Source organism: Sesamum indicum, linkage group LG13, assembly GCF_026168435.1.
Source record: "Sesamum indicum cultivar Baizhima isolate 11 linkage group LG13, ASM2616843v1, whole genome shotgun sequence".
NCBI classification, from domain to species: Eukaryota; Viridiplantae; Streptophyta; class Magnoliopsida; order Lamiales; family Pedaliaceae; genus Sesamum; species Sesamum indicum.
The window spans coordinates 476838-495039 of NC_142669.1; the positions used below are offsets into that span (position 1 = coordinate 476838).

Here is an 18202-nt window from a genome sequence, read left to right on the forward strand (position 1 = left end):
ACCTATCTATTTACCATCAGACAAAAAGAGAATGAGACCTTGAAAAACTTTATGGGCAGATTCAATAATGAAACTCTGGAGGTCCAAGACTTAAGAATTGATATGATGGTAAGTATCCTCATCCATGGGTTGAAAAAAGGGCCATTCGCTTCAGCTCTAGCAAGGGACCCGCCAACCAATGTTGAATAGTTGATGTGCTTAGCTCAAAAATATATTAATGAGGAAGAAATGAATGCGATGAAAGACGGGGAGTGGTTAGGTGCTGGAAGGACCCGCGACCGTGAACCTGGAAAAGATGCGAAGCAAAATACTGATCGCGTTCGCGATCTTACCTATCGATCAAAATACCACCGATACACGCCGCTGAACACTACAAGGACCAAAGCACTGCTGACTGTAGAGAAGTCAGACATGTTGAAATGGCCGCACCATACCAGATTCACACCTGCTAAGAAATTTTAAGGCAAGTACTGTAAATTCCATCGTGAACATGGGCATGACATGGAGGAGTGCTATCAATTGAAAGATGAGATTGGGCTAATAAGACAAGGGTATTTTAAAGAGCTAGTAATGAAATGTCGAGCAGAAGAAACTGTTGCTCGCAGAAGCCGGTCCAAAAGCCCCGATCGAAGACAAGATAAAGGAAAAGGAGTGGTGAAAGAAGCTAATTTGGGGGGAAATGCGCCTGTAAAAGGCATCATTTATACCATTGTAGGAGGACCCGAAGGGGGAGATTCGAGAAGGGCAAGAAAGCGGCAGAGTAGAAATGTTCAGCATGATCAGTTGATCGCGAGTATTGAGCCAGATGAGGAGATCACATTCGGGGACAAAGATGTGGCAGGAGGAGTTAGGTCGCAGAACGATCCCATGGTGATCAAACTCGACATAGCCAATTTTACTGTCCGGAAAGTTCTGATTGATAATGGAAGTTCAGCAGATATCATCCTTTGGGATGTTCTTGTTAAAATGGGGTTAGAAAATACGAAGTTAGAATCAGTAAGGACCCCATTAGTTGGATTTGGTGGTACTGAGATTGTCCCATTAGGAACACTTGATTTACCCGTGTCTATGGGAGAAGACCCTCGAAGGAAAACGTTGATGATCAAATTCATAGTCGTAGACACACCCTTTGCTTATAATGTAATCTTTGGAAGACCTGGGCTGAATGCATTCCGAGCTATAGTGTCTACATACCATCTGAAAGTAAAATTTCCAACCAGAGCAGGAATAGGGGAGGTGATTTGCGATCCCGAGGAAGCGCGTAAATGTTATAATTTATCCCTGAAAAAGGGTGAAGGCACGGATAAAAGGAGGAAATTAGATGTGATCGAAGGGGGAAGCCAAATATCTGACGGAAAGATCGAAAGAATTTGACCAGCTGAAACGCATAAGGTTGTAGAGGTGATCCAAGGAGATCCCTCTAAAACTACCAGGATAGGGTCGCACTTGGGTGAACAACTGGAAACCATGATGATATCATTGCTACGAAAAAATGCCGACATCTTTGCATGGAGCTCGTCGGATTTTATAGGTGTGGCACCAGAAGTAATTGTTCACAGATTAAATGTAGACCCTACCATGGGACCTGTGCAGCAGAAGAAAAGAAATTTCAGCGTGGAGAAAAATCAGGTGATCAGAGAAGAGGTGGATAGACTGCTAAACGCCGGGTACATTATGGAAGTTCAGTATACAAATTGGCTGTCCAATGTTGTGGTAGTCCCCAAGCCAGGAGGGAAATGGAGAGTTTGTATCGACTTCACGGACTTGAATAAGGCATGTCCAAAAGATCCGTATCCACTTCCTCGAATTGATGCATTAGTAGATTCAACCGCCGGATATGAGTTATTTTCCATGATGGATGCCTATCAAGGCTACCATCAGATTTTCATGGCAGAAGAAGACCAGGATAAAACTTCATTTGTAACAGAAAGGGGAATATATTGTTATAAGGTAATGCCCTTTGGGCTGAAGAACGCAGGTGCCACGTATCAGCGTTTAGTGAACCGGATGTTCGAGGATCAGATCGGAAAAACTATGGAGGTTTATGTTGACGATATGCTGGTGAAGAGTTCAAGGTCGCATGATCACATAGCTTACCTTGAACAAACTTTTGCGACCCTCAGGAAATTCATAATGAAGCTGAACCCGATGAAATGCACCTTTGGTGTGGCTGGAGGAAAATTTCTGGGTTATCTGGTCAGGGAACGTGGAATCGAGATGAATCCAGAAAAGATAGAAGCAATACTGAAGCTGAAGTCACCAACCAACATTAAAGAGGTCCAAAAACTTACTGGTAAGCTCGCTTCTCTCAATCGTTTTATTTCAAAATCATCAGATAGAAATCTGCCTTTCTTTAAAGTGTTGAGAAAGACCAAGAATTTTGAGTGGACGGAGGAATGTGAGCAAGCATTTCAAGATTTAAAAACATACTTGGGCTCACCACCGTTACTGGCAAATCCGAAAGGGAATGAGGTGTTATACGTATACTTGGCAGTCTCAGAAAATGCAATTAGTTCAGCTTTGGTTAGAGAAGAAGGGGGAGTGCAAAGTCCAATATATTACGTAAGCAGAATGTTACATGGAGCGGAGAAAAGGTATGCGCAGATTGAGAAGCTGGCACTTGCACTCATTGTAACGGCCCGCAAACTGCGACCTTACTTCCAGGGGTCACCACATTATTGTCTTAACCAATCATCCGCTCCGTAATGTGTTGGCGCGACCTGAAGCCTCAGGTAGGCTTGTGAAGTGGGCAGTAGAACTGGGGGAATTTGGCATCGAATACCAAGCTCGTACGACGTTAAAAGGACAAGTATTAGCAGACTTTATGGTCGAGTTCGTGGGCGAGCCTGAAACCGAGCCTAGTTTGGGCAAATGGATGTTGCATGTAGATGGATCCTCTAATGCGGGAAACAGAGGAATTGGAATATTAATACAAGGCCCAGAAAATATAGAGATCGAGGTCGCTGCACGACTATCTTTTCCGGTCACTAATAATGAGGCTGAATATGAAGCCCTCATCATGGGTTTAGAATTATCACTGGAAGCGGGTGCGAAAGATCTAGAGATCTTCACCGATTCACAACTTGTTGCGTTGCAGATAGAGGGGACTTATGAGACCAAAGAAGAGCGCATGATACTCTATCATACCAAGGCAAAATCCATAATGTCCAAATTTAACATGTGTCAGGTGCATCAAATCCAAGACATGAGAATGACAAAGCCGATTCATTGTCGAAGTTCGGAGCTACTCTATCAGGGATTAAAGATCGCAAGATCACAGTTATGATCAAAGAAACATCCGCGATCGCTGAAGTTGTTGATGTTAATACTGCAAGCGAGAAGCTGTCGTGGAAGGATGAAATTGTCCGATACTTGAGAGACGGGATTTTACCAGCTGATTCCATTGCTGCAAGGAGATTGAAAATGAGGGCACCTCGTTTCACGTTGGTTAACGAGCAACTGTACAAAAGAACTGCAGAGGGGCCATTGTTGAAATGCCTTGATCCAGAGAGAGCTGAATATGTGATGAGGGAAATCCATGAGGGAAGTTGTGGAAATCATTCTGGGGGAAGGTCACTGGCCCAAAAGGTTATCAGACAAGGGTATTTTTGGCCAACCCTAGTGAAAGATACGAAAGAGTTGGTCAAGAGATGCGAGGCTTGTCAGAAGTTTGCAGCACAAATCCATACACCAGCGACCCAAATGGAACCGGTTAAGATCGCTTGTCCCTTTGATCAATGGGAGATAGACATCTTAGGACCTTTTCCCACCGCGCGATCTTAGAAAAAATTCATTGTAGTAGCTGTGGAATATTTTTCTAAATGGGTAGAAGCCTCCATATTTTTCTAAATGGGTAGAAGCGGAGGCTGTAGCTAAGGTAGGGTAATATGATCGAATTTATATGGAAAAACATCATATGTCGGTTTGGAGTCCCCAGAATCTTGATCTTGGACAATGGCACTCAATTCCAAGGAAAGAAGATCACAAGTTGGTGTAAGGAGTTAAAAATTCAGCAACACTTCACCGCAGTAGGACATCCCCAGTCAAATGGACAGGTCGAGATCGTTAACAGGACCATCCTACAGCATTTGAAAACAAGATTAAGTTCAAAAGGATCATGGTTGGATGAATTACCTGGAGTCTTGTGGGCATATCGAACTACACCTAGATCCTCCACAGGTGAAACTCCTTTTTGTCTTGTGTATGGTACTGAAGCTCTTATTCCTACAGAGATAGGCGAGGAATCACATCGAGTTACTATGTACGATCCTGCAACTAATCGCGAGGAGCGCTGCTTGGATTTGGAAGTGATCGAAGAGAAAAGGGAGATCGCGTATGCCAAGATGCTACATCATAAGAGTTTAATGATGAAAAGTTACAACAAAAGACTGAGACTCAGACAATTTCAAGTTGGAGACCTCGTGCTGAAGAAAGTGGAGGTATCAAAGCATGTGGGAAAGCTTGACCCAGGATGGGAAGGACCCTACAAAGTTGCGGAGATCAAACGAAGGGGCACTTATCGCTTACAAGATCTGGAAGATCGAGATTTACTGAGACCATGGAATGTTCAAAATTTGAAGAAATTTTATGCGTAATTATGAACCTGCGAAAGGTCATGTAGTAAAGATCGTTTTTTGTACCTAAGAAAGATCGAGCTCGAGGTTGATGAAAGCTCATGTATATTGTATCTGAAAAAGATCATTGGCACGTAATATCACCATGTTTCTTTTTTTCTACCTATTTCATTTCAATTTAGCGTTTGCTTATATTTAATTGTGAAATCTGAGAAAGATCGTAGAATCGTAGAATCTGCAAAAGATCACAAGATTTGAAGAAGATCATTCGATCTGAAAAAGATCGTAGAATCTGCAAAAGATCACAAGATCTGAAAAAGATCATTCGATCTGAAAAAGATGGTAGAATCTGCAAAAGATCACAAGATCTGAAAAATATCATTCGATCTGAAAAAGATCGTAGAATCTGCAAAAGATCACAAGATCTGGAAAAGATCATTCGATCTGAGAAAGATCGTAGAGTCTGCAAAAAGATCACAAAAACTGATCATTCGATCTAAAGGGGATCGCAAGACCAGTAAGCTTCACAATTTTTGAGTTCATACAGTCGTGTATATTTTAAAATTTTCATAACTTCATTGATATTTCATTGTCGTCTAACGCAAATATTCAAGAGCAACCGTTCACACAGTCTTTGAATAATTAAGAAAGTTGTTATACACTGAAATTGTCAAAAGTTGACAAACACAGCAAAAATTCCAAATCATCAGTGTATAGTCAAAACATAATTGTTTCTCTGACTTTGTACCTATACAAAAAATCCCTAAGTATTTGCAGAGATGCAGGTCATGAGGTCATAAGGTCGAGCTCATTCATCTAAAGCTTCCACCTCGTCCATCAAGCTTGCAAACTCGGTACCTTCGATTTGAGGAGATGGCTCTTTAGGGTAGGGTTGAAAGTTCTCGTCCACAAAAGGGTTAAGCTTGTTCTGATCGAACCCTTCAGCAAATGCCTTCAGATTATTAGCTTGAGCCTTGCATTTGTTAAAACCCTGCGTCATGTAGATGCTCGCCTTGATCTCAACCGCGGTATCAAAAACTGGGGTCTTCAAGAAATCCCGAGCTCCTTCCAACCTGGCACTGCGAACTCGATCAGCGAACTCGACAGAGTTCAAGAAATCTTCACGTCCTTCAATGCGACCTTGGACAAGACCAGCCTCTTGCCCAGCAGAAAAGCCTGCCATCTGACCTTCCTCGCGTGCTCTAGCGACCTCAGCACCATGGGCTTCAGCGACCTCTTTCATCTGAGCGACCTCCGCCTCAAGACGAGCTTTTGCCTCTTCAAGGCGCTGACGTTCCTCCGCCCATTCCTTCTCTTTCGCCCGGCAATCATTCCGAATCTCTCGGTATTTCTCCTGGGCTTCCAAGCGGCGCTTGCGTTGAACAGTACATTTTAAAGACAATGATCGCATGAAAGCGCTAGCCTGCAATGACGATACATGGTGTTAGAGGAAATCAGAGTGGATGTAGAGATCAAAACAGTTAACTGTGCCAAGGCGTGGGCACCATGCTGCTCCAGCCGGGGATAAGGATAAGACAGGAGTGCGGCTTGGTCGCGAGGCAGACTAGTGTGCCTGTAGATCTCGTAAGACTCCTGCCCAGCCTCACTGTTCAAGATGGTGCTATGATCCGAGACCTTCCAATGAGGTGCCAGCCGAGCCCCAGTCAGTTCAGCAAATTTTTGAGAATCAGTGCGGTGAGCAGCAAAAGCAGATAACTCCCACTCTTCGACCTCCTTTAAAGACTTCAAATTTTCATCTTCCGCGGCTCGAGCGGCTGCGAGCTCCTCCTCAGATCGCCTGTGAATATGCGGCCCCCCAGGCTTGGATTTAGAGGGCGACCTATGCCTGCGCTTCTGGGGGCGACTGGGACCTGCAGCTCCACCCTCGACCAACGAGCCAACCATCTCAATGCTAGGGGAAGCACCTCGAGCTGGGGGAAGATCGTGAGCCTGGACTTCCTCACTGCCGATGTCAACTGGAGTCTCAGGTCTTCGCAAATCGGCCGTAGGAGTAGCCGAGGTGTCCGGATCAGGTCGTTGAGGAGTTGTGCGACCTGGAGCTTGGACTTGGGGAGTAGGTTGGACTTCACCGGTAGCTCGCTCCTGGCGAGCTTGAGCACGCTTAGTCAGACGACCCAGCGTGACTTTGTTCTCTGCAGAATAACGACCTCAAAAAGTTAGCAAATAAAAAAACAAAAGGGAATCAGGAGAAAAGATAGAGAATCACCTAGTGACCCTGTGACGGGTACAGAAGCACGGGACAGGCGCGCAAGACAGAAGACCTCTTCGGTCAGCAACTTTTTTGGGAAAAAAGGGTTAGAAGTGAGACTATTAATCAAATCCCCATCTAAACCCTCTCCTTCAGTAACTGGTTCGGGCTTTTCTACAGACCACTTGAGAGTAAAAGGCCACTGTTGACAAGGGAGAGGTCGAACAAAGATGAAGCGATCCTTCCACGGACCGTATTGGATTTAAGGGGCTCTAGATACCTACATTGTCTATGGAAAGTGAGGTAGAAGAAACCTCTATTGGCCGACCTAGTGGAGGTAGTGAAAGAATAAATCGACCAAAAATTATCAAAACTGGGGTCGAGATCGAAAACTCGCATTATTATGACAAAAAGTACAATGTGACTAATGGAGTTGGGAGACAGTTGCATGGGATTTAACCTTAATCCCTTAAGTATGCGAGCTATAGGGGGAGCAAGAGGTAATCGCAAACCGGCCTCAAAATGGCCGATGGACAGAGTACAAAATCCTAGAGGAGGGGTATGCATGCGATCAAATGACCTGGGGATCAAAACCTCAAAATCGTGTGGAATAAAGTATTTTTCCTTTATTTGGGAAATGGATTGCTTCACTTTACTAACAATACCAATCCAAGGGCTGTTATCTAAAGATTGTTGGTATCTAACATACCTAGGGGTCTCGTCATCAGATGGGTTATTAGAGGGGTTCGATCTAGACTGCGACCTAGATCTAGACCTAGATCTAGCTATAGAGGGACCCTCGAGTTCATGCAAAGGAGAAGTCGCAGAAATAGAAAAGGAAAAGCTCGAGTTAATGGAAGACATGGTACCTTGTCGAGGTCGAGGAGGCAGGTCGCTGGGATTCTGGCAACGATCTCGAGGACGAAACAATGGAGCAAGCGAATTTTGAAGGAGGGGGGTATATATAGACCACTGTGTGGAAAGGCGCGCCCAGCTGAAACCAGAGGATGGATGACAGGTGGCACCTCGAAGATCGTGACGTCGGTCGGATGAACAACACGTGGCAGTTCATTAAATGCAACGCTTCGACTTATTGCAGCATTGCCCTTCGATTTATGATCGCATGATAAGCACGCGTGCAAAGATCCAACCCTTGACCATCAAATTGCATCAAACACGCGACCTTGCAAGGATTTTCTTTCCATCTAAATTGGGCAAGATATACTTCTTTCCAATGTAATAAATTACATTTGAAAGAAGTGGGGGAATTCTGATAAGGATGTCTCAAGAAAATAATGAACAAAACATGACTTTGCACATAGGTCGCACTGGAGATCGCAGGTCGAAGGAGAAAAAAGGCATCAAGAAGGTCGCCAGGTAAGAAGGTCGCAGGTCGCATGTGGCACATTGTGGCTTGATGACGTCTCAAATCGGGCCCCATAGACCCGAATCCGACCCGTATTATCCATCGGACAGGTGTCCAAAGGAGAGATAGCTGAGTCATTGCATGGGCATGCCTGAAGTTGACACCTATCCCCTAGGAGGGTCCCACCTTCAGACGCCTATAAATACCCTAAGTCCATCCTGAGAGAAGGTACACTGTTCACCTACACTTATATTTTAGATCGCTGAATATTCCTTTCGATCTCAACACCTGACTTAGGCATCGGAGCGTCGTCGTCGGGACGATCCCGACTAGCCTTATGTTTTATTTCCAGATAACAGGTCCAACTCGGTGACGTGAGTGGTCGTGGTCGTTGATCAAGGTCAAACGTGATCGAGGCGGATCAATGGAGATGTTACCTCCGACCTCACCGGCGATTCAATAGATGATTCTGCAGTTTCAGATTGACATGACTGCAAAAATTCCTCAATCGCTTCAACGATGTGAAGTGTTTTTAGAGCGTCGGCCATGGCGACTTTTGTGATATTGGTAGAGATCTTGTTCTTCTTGCAGAGAGTTTGCAATTCTCTCCTTGTGGGGGGGGGGGGAGGAGGAGGACAAGTGGTGGGTGGTGAGTGGCGGTGGCGGAGGGAGAGATGGATTTGGGGCTAGGGTTCTAAGGATTTGGGGAAGAAAAAAGATTGGAGAAGGAGAAAGAATGGAGATTAGAAAGAGAAAGAATGGAGATTAGAAATAGAAAGAGAGAGGAAAAGAAAGAAGAAACGAGAAAAAGAGAGAAAGAAATGGGTTTGACTTTTGTTGTATTATTATTATTATTATTAGTATTAGTATTAGTATTAGTATTAGTATTAGTATTATAATTGTTATTATTATTATTATTAGTATTATTATTATTATTATTATTTTAAATTATGAGATCGAATCATCCTATTTTTACATAGATATAGTTGAAATTAATATATGTTCACAATTTGCAAAATTTATATATTGATAAATGTTAGTATAACATTGATCTAACTATCATCTTACATTGTTGAACAACATGGGTTAATCGGGCCATCAAAATTCAGATCAGACCGTTAGATATAATCAAACTTAAATAAAAATACGTTTGGTAAAGTTTTAGACTTATTGGATATACGGATGTCGAGATATCGTACTCAAAACATAAGAGTAATCATTCAAGACGGTGTATCGTTAAATCAGGCCATGTGATTTTAAATCATACCGTCAGATATAATCTAATAGACACAGTCTTGTATATATTTAAATTTCGTATGAATCGGGTGCTCGAATTTTAAGATATGATAATTATTGATTAAATTTTTTAATCTCATTATATATAAAATAAAATAATAATTAGAATTGTTCAACCATTATCATCATCATCATTATTATTATTATTATATTGTTGTTGTTGTTATTATTATTACTAATATTGTTATTATTATTATGTTTTTTAGATTAATTCATCGGAATTACTAATTTTGACATAAATTTATAAATAATAAAAAATCATAAGTGAATTATTTGTCAATTTAAAAAATGCATAACGTAATACAAATATATATTAAAATATAACATAAATACATTATAATAATTTTAATTATAAAAAATATTATAATTTAGTAAGTTGTTGATTAAATTTATTTTTATATAAAGATCAAATGTATAAATAAAAGTACTATAATTTATTATTATCCAAAATAAAATATATGATATTGATTAATAATTATAATATATGATCAATTTACATTATAAAACTGATTAAATATTAAATATAAAATTAAATATATAAAGAATTCAAAATTAAAAATATATATAAAAACAATAAAAAATATTCACCAGCTCGCAACTGGCTCGCGAGCTGGTGAACACTTAAAACTGAGCTCGAGCTCGAGCTCGATAGGAGCTCGACTCGAGTTCGAATTTTTTGAGCTCGAGTCAAGCTCAAAGTCGAGCTGATTCGACTCATCTGCCACCCCTATTTAGACTAAATAAATCCAAAATCGATTTTTATAATAAATCATATTACATCTTTTACTCCATTTAATATATACACCACCATGTGTATAAAGATTACGTCATTTATTTTATTTAAAAAAAACTTATGCACATGTATATATTAAAATGGAATAAAAGATACGACAAGATTCGGAATAGAAAATCCAATTGAAAATAAATCACCAATTTAAATACAATATTTGCTCGAGTAATATCAATGTTACTTATCTACGGTAACTATTTCCGTCTTCACCTAACAACACAGAAGAATTGTACAGAAACATATACATATTACACACATACGGCATTGCTTTTTCCAATTGCTCGACTCGTGCCAAAGCAGCAGGGATACGGACCAATGATGTGACGTGCTCATTGCTACTCCCTACCTCCCAGACATCAGATTTAAGAGGCCATGGTTTCCGTAGAAAGAGCCGATGTCCCAATCTTCAGTTGTAGACGAGAGAGTCATCAATGCAACAACGATCGATCTCATAGTTGGTCGAAGCTGAGGATTTTCATGAGTACAAACTCTGGCAAGCATTGCCATCTATAATCACAAAGAGAGTGTAAACGAAGAGAGTTGATATTTTGCATATTACTTTGCAATATCTTCATATTTTTGTAATGAAAATAAATTGTTTAAAAAAACCTGCAAATTTAGTTATGGTGAAAGTTAGGACTATTTGAAAATAAAAGTGAAAAGTGGAAAAAGTCGAAGTTCTTGTGTTTTGGTAAAGAAACTTGATACTTGCAATTTGACTAATAAGTTGCCAAAGTTGGTATGTGATAAACTTGTAGAATTTGGTTTAAATGAGCTTAAAATAAGCTATTCTAAAATATAAATTGTAAATAAACAACACTCTTTTCAACTTATTTTCACAAAAAAGCCTGATTAAGAGAAATACCGAACCTTTTGGACTGAGTCAAGGGGGTATTTATCTCCAAGTCTAGGGTCGACCAGTTTCCGCAGTTCTTCAGTTTGGTCAGGCTTACTGAGAACCTCTTCAAACTAGCAAGAGAAGTAGATCGCGTCAGGAGCATGTAAATAGCCAAATCCCATTTACGCAGACGAATTATTCACAAACACATTTTTGGATTTAATGTTCGTGTAAGTCGAAAACAATTTACCAAAGCGACAAGGCCCTTTGAGTCTGCAGCGGAGTTATTTCCCTTAACTATGGCTTCCTTGGCTGAAATCAATTCATAAAGAACAACACCAAAAGCATACACGTCTACTTTTGGAGAAACATCGCCGTATTGAGCATACCTGCAAGCAGAATTACAGTATTGGATTTGTGTCCAATTGCATTGCCCAACAGACCAAAAATTTCTCAGCAGAGGAAAATATTAGTTACTACTAATTGTCCTATTCTTGTGGACTATTAATTAATACTTTAAATAGCCATGATACGTCATCACTTTATGACTAGATTATATCCTTGAGTGGTGCGAGGAATAGATGTTTGAGAAAACAGAGCTAAGCTGGTTTGCGATTTACGCTCCATTAATTAGGTTGTAATTGTGCAGACAACTTAGACAAGTATCATGCAAAATTCAAATATACTCGCAAGACAAAGTAACCAAAATTGATGTCAGACACTACGCATGAAGATGAGCTAGCGGACTTACTCAGGGGGCATGTAACCAAATGTTCCCACAAGTCGGCCTGTTGGCAGCGAACTACTTCCAACCTCAGTCAGTTTTGTTAAACCAAAGTCTGCAACCTGCACAACAGATTCAGTTTGTTTTATGAAGAAATCTTCATGCTTGAGTATGAGATCCAGGCTTCAGTACAAACCTTCCCATGGAAATTCTTGTCTATCAATATATTTGCTGGTTTGATATCACGGTGGATGTAGACAGGAACAGTGTGCTCGTGGATATATTCAAGACCTCTTGCTGAATCAAGAGCAATTTGCACCCTAGTTGACCACGGCAGTGGTTCCCTGCCTGGAAAATTACTTCATATAACAAGCTATTTTTGTGAAAGCGCAGTTGTTGCATCACATTTATATATTTGAACAAGGCTCACCTGAACCTCGGAGGTGTTGACTTAAGTTTCCGTTCTCAATGTATTCGTATACAAGGAAGAGAGAGCCCTCAACACAATATCCTATCAAGCGCACCTGTACCCAAAGATATGGAAAAAGTTAGCAAGCAATTAATTTTTATTATATTCACTAACTGGAACAGAGTTGTTCTAGAACATTGAAATGCATGATGTAGAAAGCTGTTTCTTGGTAAAACATAATATGATTCTTTTCAGGATCAAAACTAATGTGGGACAACCTCGACACAGTTTGTTTAGATACAGATTTCCAGGCTTGCAATTTTACTGGTAGCAGACTCAAGGATGCAAAGAAAACTATAACCGGATTTGTTGAAGAGTTCAGGGGATAGAGGTAAGCTAATAATTCAATCATCATCATAGATACAAAATCCAACCAATATTGGGGTCATTTGAAAACCCTAGTTACAAATCCGTTCCTCAAATCCCATATTTCCACTCAAGTACAACCTAAATGAGTCTGAATTTGCTGAAGAATTAATATAATACCAGGTTGAGGTGGTGAACATTTGTCAAAACCTTCAGCTCAGCGAGAAATTCTTTACTGGCTTCCATATCCATTTTCTTAATTGCCGCTTTCTGCACAAAAATTTGTGAGGCAAATCTAATTATGATATTACAGAAACCCAATATCAAATACGCCTACCACAACCATGCGTACATAACAATTGCATGTTTTCACATAAAGACTGAGACCTGAATATAATTGGACCTAATCTTGCAATCTCATACTTCCTTTTTCAGCTAGGCAGATTGAAACTTTGCACTTACCTCACCTCTGAGCTCGGCATAGTAGACTGCACCAAATCCACCTTCACCAATCTTATTAGCAATACTGAAGTCATCAGTAGCACTTGCGAGTTCCTCATATGAGAACTCAACAGATTTGTCGACAGTAATGCCTGTAAGACCTGGAGATGCTCCATCCCGAGTACCAGCAGAATCTAGTGTTTTGATGTCTCCAGGAGCTAACCAAGAAATGAAAGACAAATAGCATGAGAAGATAACAGAAACATAATTACTGTGCAGCAAATCCATTCTACTGAACTGCAGTACAAATGTAGTGTTATTCATTTCCAGTGAAACTGATGAACAAATACAATAATATGTCCATATTATGCTTGGCCCATATTTATCAGCATCTAGCTTAAGAACAACATTCATTAAAGAAGTATCTACTGTTTAGTATACGTATTTGGCTCTAATGAGAATCACGTTTACTGGATGAATGTTCTCTTTAGAGTGTAAAACTCAATAAGATCAGTTCTTTCTTGTTTATGTGTTATTATCTGTGTGGAAGACGCCCCACTAAAGTGGAGTGTCGGAAGGACTGGTTTTTGGGAGACTACATACTTTCATATAATTATTCAGAAACACCTGATCAGTCACCCGGTCATTTAGACATCTGCAACATGCAACAAGTTGGTGAAATAAACCGGAAGGAATCCAGAAAGGAAACCCACATGAGAAAAAACGTGGCTGCCCATAAATGGCATATTTATTGATGCTTAACAAAAAGTTGCATCAAGTCTCTAATTTTCAAATTATTCTCAACCTACAGTGAAATGTAAGGTGTTCCAAGTAAGCTTGAACATCAAACAAAGGGAACCATAGAGAACTATGAAATGATTCAAAAAGTACCATGACCAACTTGTTGTAACTGATCTTCATGTACTGTTGAGAGCAATTGAATCTTCTCTTCCTTCTTTTTTCTTAGCAATCCTACATATAAACAACCTGCAAATAACAACACCCCAGCTATCCCAGCAACAGATATCCCGGCTATGGCTCCACCAGACAATCCTGAATTTGAGGGGTAGCACTTAGTTGGTAGAAGCATGTACAATTTCCAGGATGTATTTATTTTGTATCCATAGTGGAAATTTGGAAAACAAGAAATATAACATTAAAACCCATAGGAGGAGAAGGCCAGACCACCTTTGCTGCAAAAGGATCCAAAAAGGAAAAAGAATTGAGATAAGTATACAACTTTATACTATACTTACAAGCTGAACCACTCAATAAAGATGTGTAGCATCGTAAACCCATAGCTAAAAAGACATGCTACCTGTTGTTTAGAGGCCGAAAACTCCCGTTTTGGTCTGCATATAAATCAGGAGATTTTATTAGAGCAACATATAAATCAGTAGAGCCATGAGAATTACCATCAAGAAGTTCAAATCAAGGAGCATATACAAGATAATTAGGAAGAATGCCAGACTTTCCAGTGGTAAATATTCGACTAGATCAAGGAGTCCATGGAAAAACCAATCACTATGACCGAGCCTTCTAATAAATGGACCACTTTCATATAAAGCTCAGAGTCCTCATGCTTAATACTTGGACAGCACAAAGAAGATATAGATGACTTGTCATGGTTAAAGTGAAGCAATTTACCTCCTTGTTTAAGGAGGTAAAATTGTATCATTTCAAAACACACAATGGGGTAAAATTACTGCATTATAAAAACACAGGGAGGTAAATTGCCATTTTTTTTTCAATTGCTTATTCGCAATATTACAAGGGGGTTGCTTGCATTTTTCCCGTGTTTACTATTGGATGTTCCCAAATTATTATCTATATCTTGTAAACTATTTGATTAGTTTTTTTTATAACATTGGTTAATTGTATTTAGCTAGATATAGTATTTATTGATTAATTATTATTATTATTATCTTTTTGTAATTGATATTGCATCAAAACTCGTAGGGAATGTAATGTCATATAGTTAAAAGAGAGTAAATGTAATAAAACACTTACCATAAATTACAGTAGCAAAATAAGGAAAATAGTTGTTTTTTAGGTTTTTTGTTTCTTACGTATAGAGGAAGTAAGGGTATAGTTATTCTTGCATTTATCACATAATAGTAGATTGTTTCAAGTACAACTTCTAGTTTTATTTATAATAAAAGTAATATGATAAACAAATGACTGGTATGACTCATAAGACAATAATAATCTCAAATCACAAATTTCAAAAGATTATTTTATATTTGCTCTATAAATGATTGACAATAAATCAAATGATACTAGTAATGTTCATGATGCCGCTAGAGTGTAAGCTTTCAATGCATTTAGTATAGTGATTATTGGAGGAATCAATTAATTGACTGTCTCAATTATTCTCTTTATTAAATATATATATATATATGTTATATTTAGACAAAAATATATTTTTTGGTACCTCAACAATATCATTAAAAAGATTTTGGTACCCCGTGTTCCACAAGTTACTACCAGAGTTGGTCCCAATCATTATGTCTTCATCAAACGCTATGGAGATGTAAATACAAGGGAAAATAGACTCGATTTTGACACCAAAATCAAGTACATAGTGTTAGCGTTTGCCGAAAATAAGCTTAAAAGAGTGCTTTCTTAATCTACAGTTTATGCCTTTGAACCGCTTAAATTAAACTAATTTAAGTAAGTTGTTTTAACAATCACTCCAACTTCAATTTTTTTTTTTTTTAATTCTCAAATAATCTCAACTTCCATTGCACCTACAACTTATTTCCACTAAAAAAACACAACCCTTTGAGTTAATTTTTAAACAACAGCTATTCACAACTTTTCTAGGGACAACAGCCAAAGTATAGTCTACCAGCTATAATATAACAATCAAGAAAGAAAATATCATCAACATAACAAGAAAATTATGAAGAAAATGAATAAAGTTTCTCACCTCTAACCGGGATAAACACCAATCCACTGCCTGAACTGGAATTCGCCGTCGGATTGTACCTCCTCACCAAATCCGCACTCAAATTATTCGCCGCCGCCACCGACTCCAAGCTTTCCCCTATCCTCAAAGGATAAGTGACAAACAACCCATAATCCGGCGACACAGTCTTATCCCCACAGCTACAATTCACCGTCACGTTCAATGCCACACCTGTGTCCGGAATATTGAAGGCCGGGTATATGTTATTCTGCTGCAACCAGTCGACAGTCGTCAAATTCGAGTAGTAAGTACCCGCAATCAATCCATAAGTATCGCCGGGAGACGTCCTATAGGTGAAATCGTGGCCGAGAAACTCGCCGCCGCGGAGGCAGTCGCAGGTGAAGGGCACGTTTATACGCGTATCGGCGAGCACGCTGTCTCGGTTAGCGATTTGACGGTTGTTGTCGAGGATTGTTTGAATTGGGGTCTGCAGCATATCGGAAATGAAAGTCAGGTTCGACTCTTGCCACACATAGTAGGAGGCATACGCCAGGTCGCAGCCACGGCTGCAACGGCCATCGGCGGCGGAGAGTATTCCGATCAAGAATATTCCGATTAAGAGCTTCATCATGGTGTTGTGCTATGTACCATGATCATAAAAAATTTGAGGAAAAATCAAATTTGTATTTGATGTATCCGGAGATAATTTCTGACAGTTGACTTCAAAGGAGAATCTTCTCTTCTTGCTTTGATTTCTCTACAATAATTTAGATACAGATATTTCTTTATTATTCATCTGCCCCAAAACTTTTCATCTATTTTAATTTAGTCACAATTATTTACAAAAATACCAAAAACACCATCTATTTGCTCTCAATTTTCGCTCTCTTCTTCCCCCGAGAAAGTTAATTATAGTGTTAATTCCACCTAAACCCCTTCTGAAAATATTAAATTCTATTTTTTAAAAAAATTTAAAATTATATTTACATCTCCTTAAAAAATTCTCAATTTACAAGTGACGCATTCCATTAGTATCCATTCATACTCAACCCTTGACTTTCAATAATATATATATATATATAATATAAGATCATGCTTTTTTTCTAGTGTTCATTATTCCTAGTTATATATATATATATATATATATATATAATTTCATATTAATTGTACATGAAAAAAAAATTAAAACTTGCATGACTTATAATTTTGAAGGCTTTATTTTCGTAGAAAATCAGTTTTTGAGGACAAACGTGTTCGATGATGCTGCTAAAATGATTAATATAAATCGTGTTGCACGGTCCATTAGAAAGTGATAAATTACATCACCTAACATGCACGTTAAGGTAATGCTAATTAATTAAGTTTCGAAAATTATCAATTTCTTTTTATATTTTTGTTCAGTATTATATTTTTTATTCGAAATAAAAAAATAGTTATTGAAAACTATTATTACTCTTCTTAAAATTTTCAGTAAGTAAAACAAAAAAAAAAGTATAGTATAAAAATAATTAATATATGATGGACATGTTGGTAATATTAAAAGATTATTGAGGGTATATTTGTAACTTCACCCTAAGATAGACCATAAGGACCTATACTCCACAACACCATAAAATTTCATATCCCACTATAAATAGTCAAAATATTTTTTATTGCAGGTCTTTATCATTGATTTGACGTATCATATACCCCAAAATTTCTCTCACTAAGAAAAGAGCAAGACCTAGTGGTATTATTGTGTTGAGGTAATTTCCCATCAATCCCTTAGTAGAAACAACATCCACATCATTGGCGTCGTCTGTGGAAAAATATTACCCCAACACTGAGTATGCAAACTAGGTCTCAAGCCCGCGACGTCCATGAGGTGGACACTACCCGCGAAGCACAAATGATTGGAGCAAAACAAGACCCGCCTCATGAACAATCGCCACCTCGTTGGATATCCCCTTTACCTCATGAACAAGCTTCTATCAACGGGGAGAACCCCCCACCTCGTCAACAATCTCCACCCTCACCCTAGAGGAGAACACCCCCCCGAGGTTTCACCCTAAGAATCGATGGTACAGTTAACACAAGAAGCTTTGTTAGACTTGATTTGCGATGCATCCACTCTGGCAGCTACACATGCAGTAGCCCAATTTGTAGCACATCATCCCACGAATTCGCCCCTCCTTTCCCTCACAAAATTCGAAAATTATCCTCGATTCTAGAGGAAGAGGAGCAGAGGCAGGAAAAAGTGAACAACAGAATCTCTCGACTTGAGGTTGCTCAAACTCAA

The 18202-nt window shown here is 39.2% G+C and overlaps 2 protein-coding genes across 2 annotated transcripts; one reads left to right on the plus strand and one right to left on the minus strand.

Moving 5' to 3' along the window:
- The first annotated feature begins 501 nt into the window (after positions 1-501).
- On the plus strand, positions 502-1374 carry LOC105162742 (uncharacterized). The gene has a single exon (XM_011080862.1). It carries the CDS (start codon positions 502-504, stop codon positions 1372-1374), a length of 873 nt encoding a protein of 290 aa, XP_011079164.1.
- Positions 1375-10341: 8967 nt separating this feature from the next.
- Positions 10342-16682, minus strand: LOC105162620 (chitin elicitor receptor kinase 1). Its single transcript, XM_088877224.1, is given in 11 exon segments — positions 10342-10742; positions 11106-11204; positions 11324-11462; positions 11825-11919; positions 11994-12145; positions 12228-12321; positions 12753-12842; positions 13035-13231; positions 13905-14085; positions 14325-14365; positions 15946-16682. Coding segments are annotated over 11 exon segments (1863 nt in total). The 5' UTR covers positions 16556-16682; the 3' UTR covers positions 10342-10577.
- Between the last annotated feature and the right edge of the window lie 1520 nt (positions 16683-18202).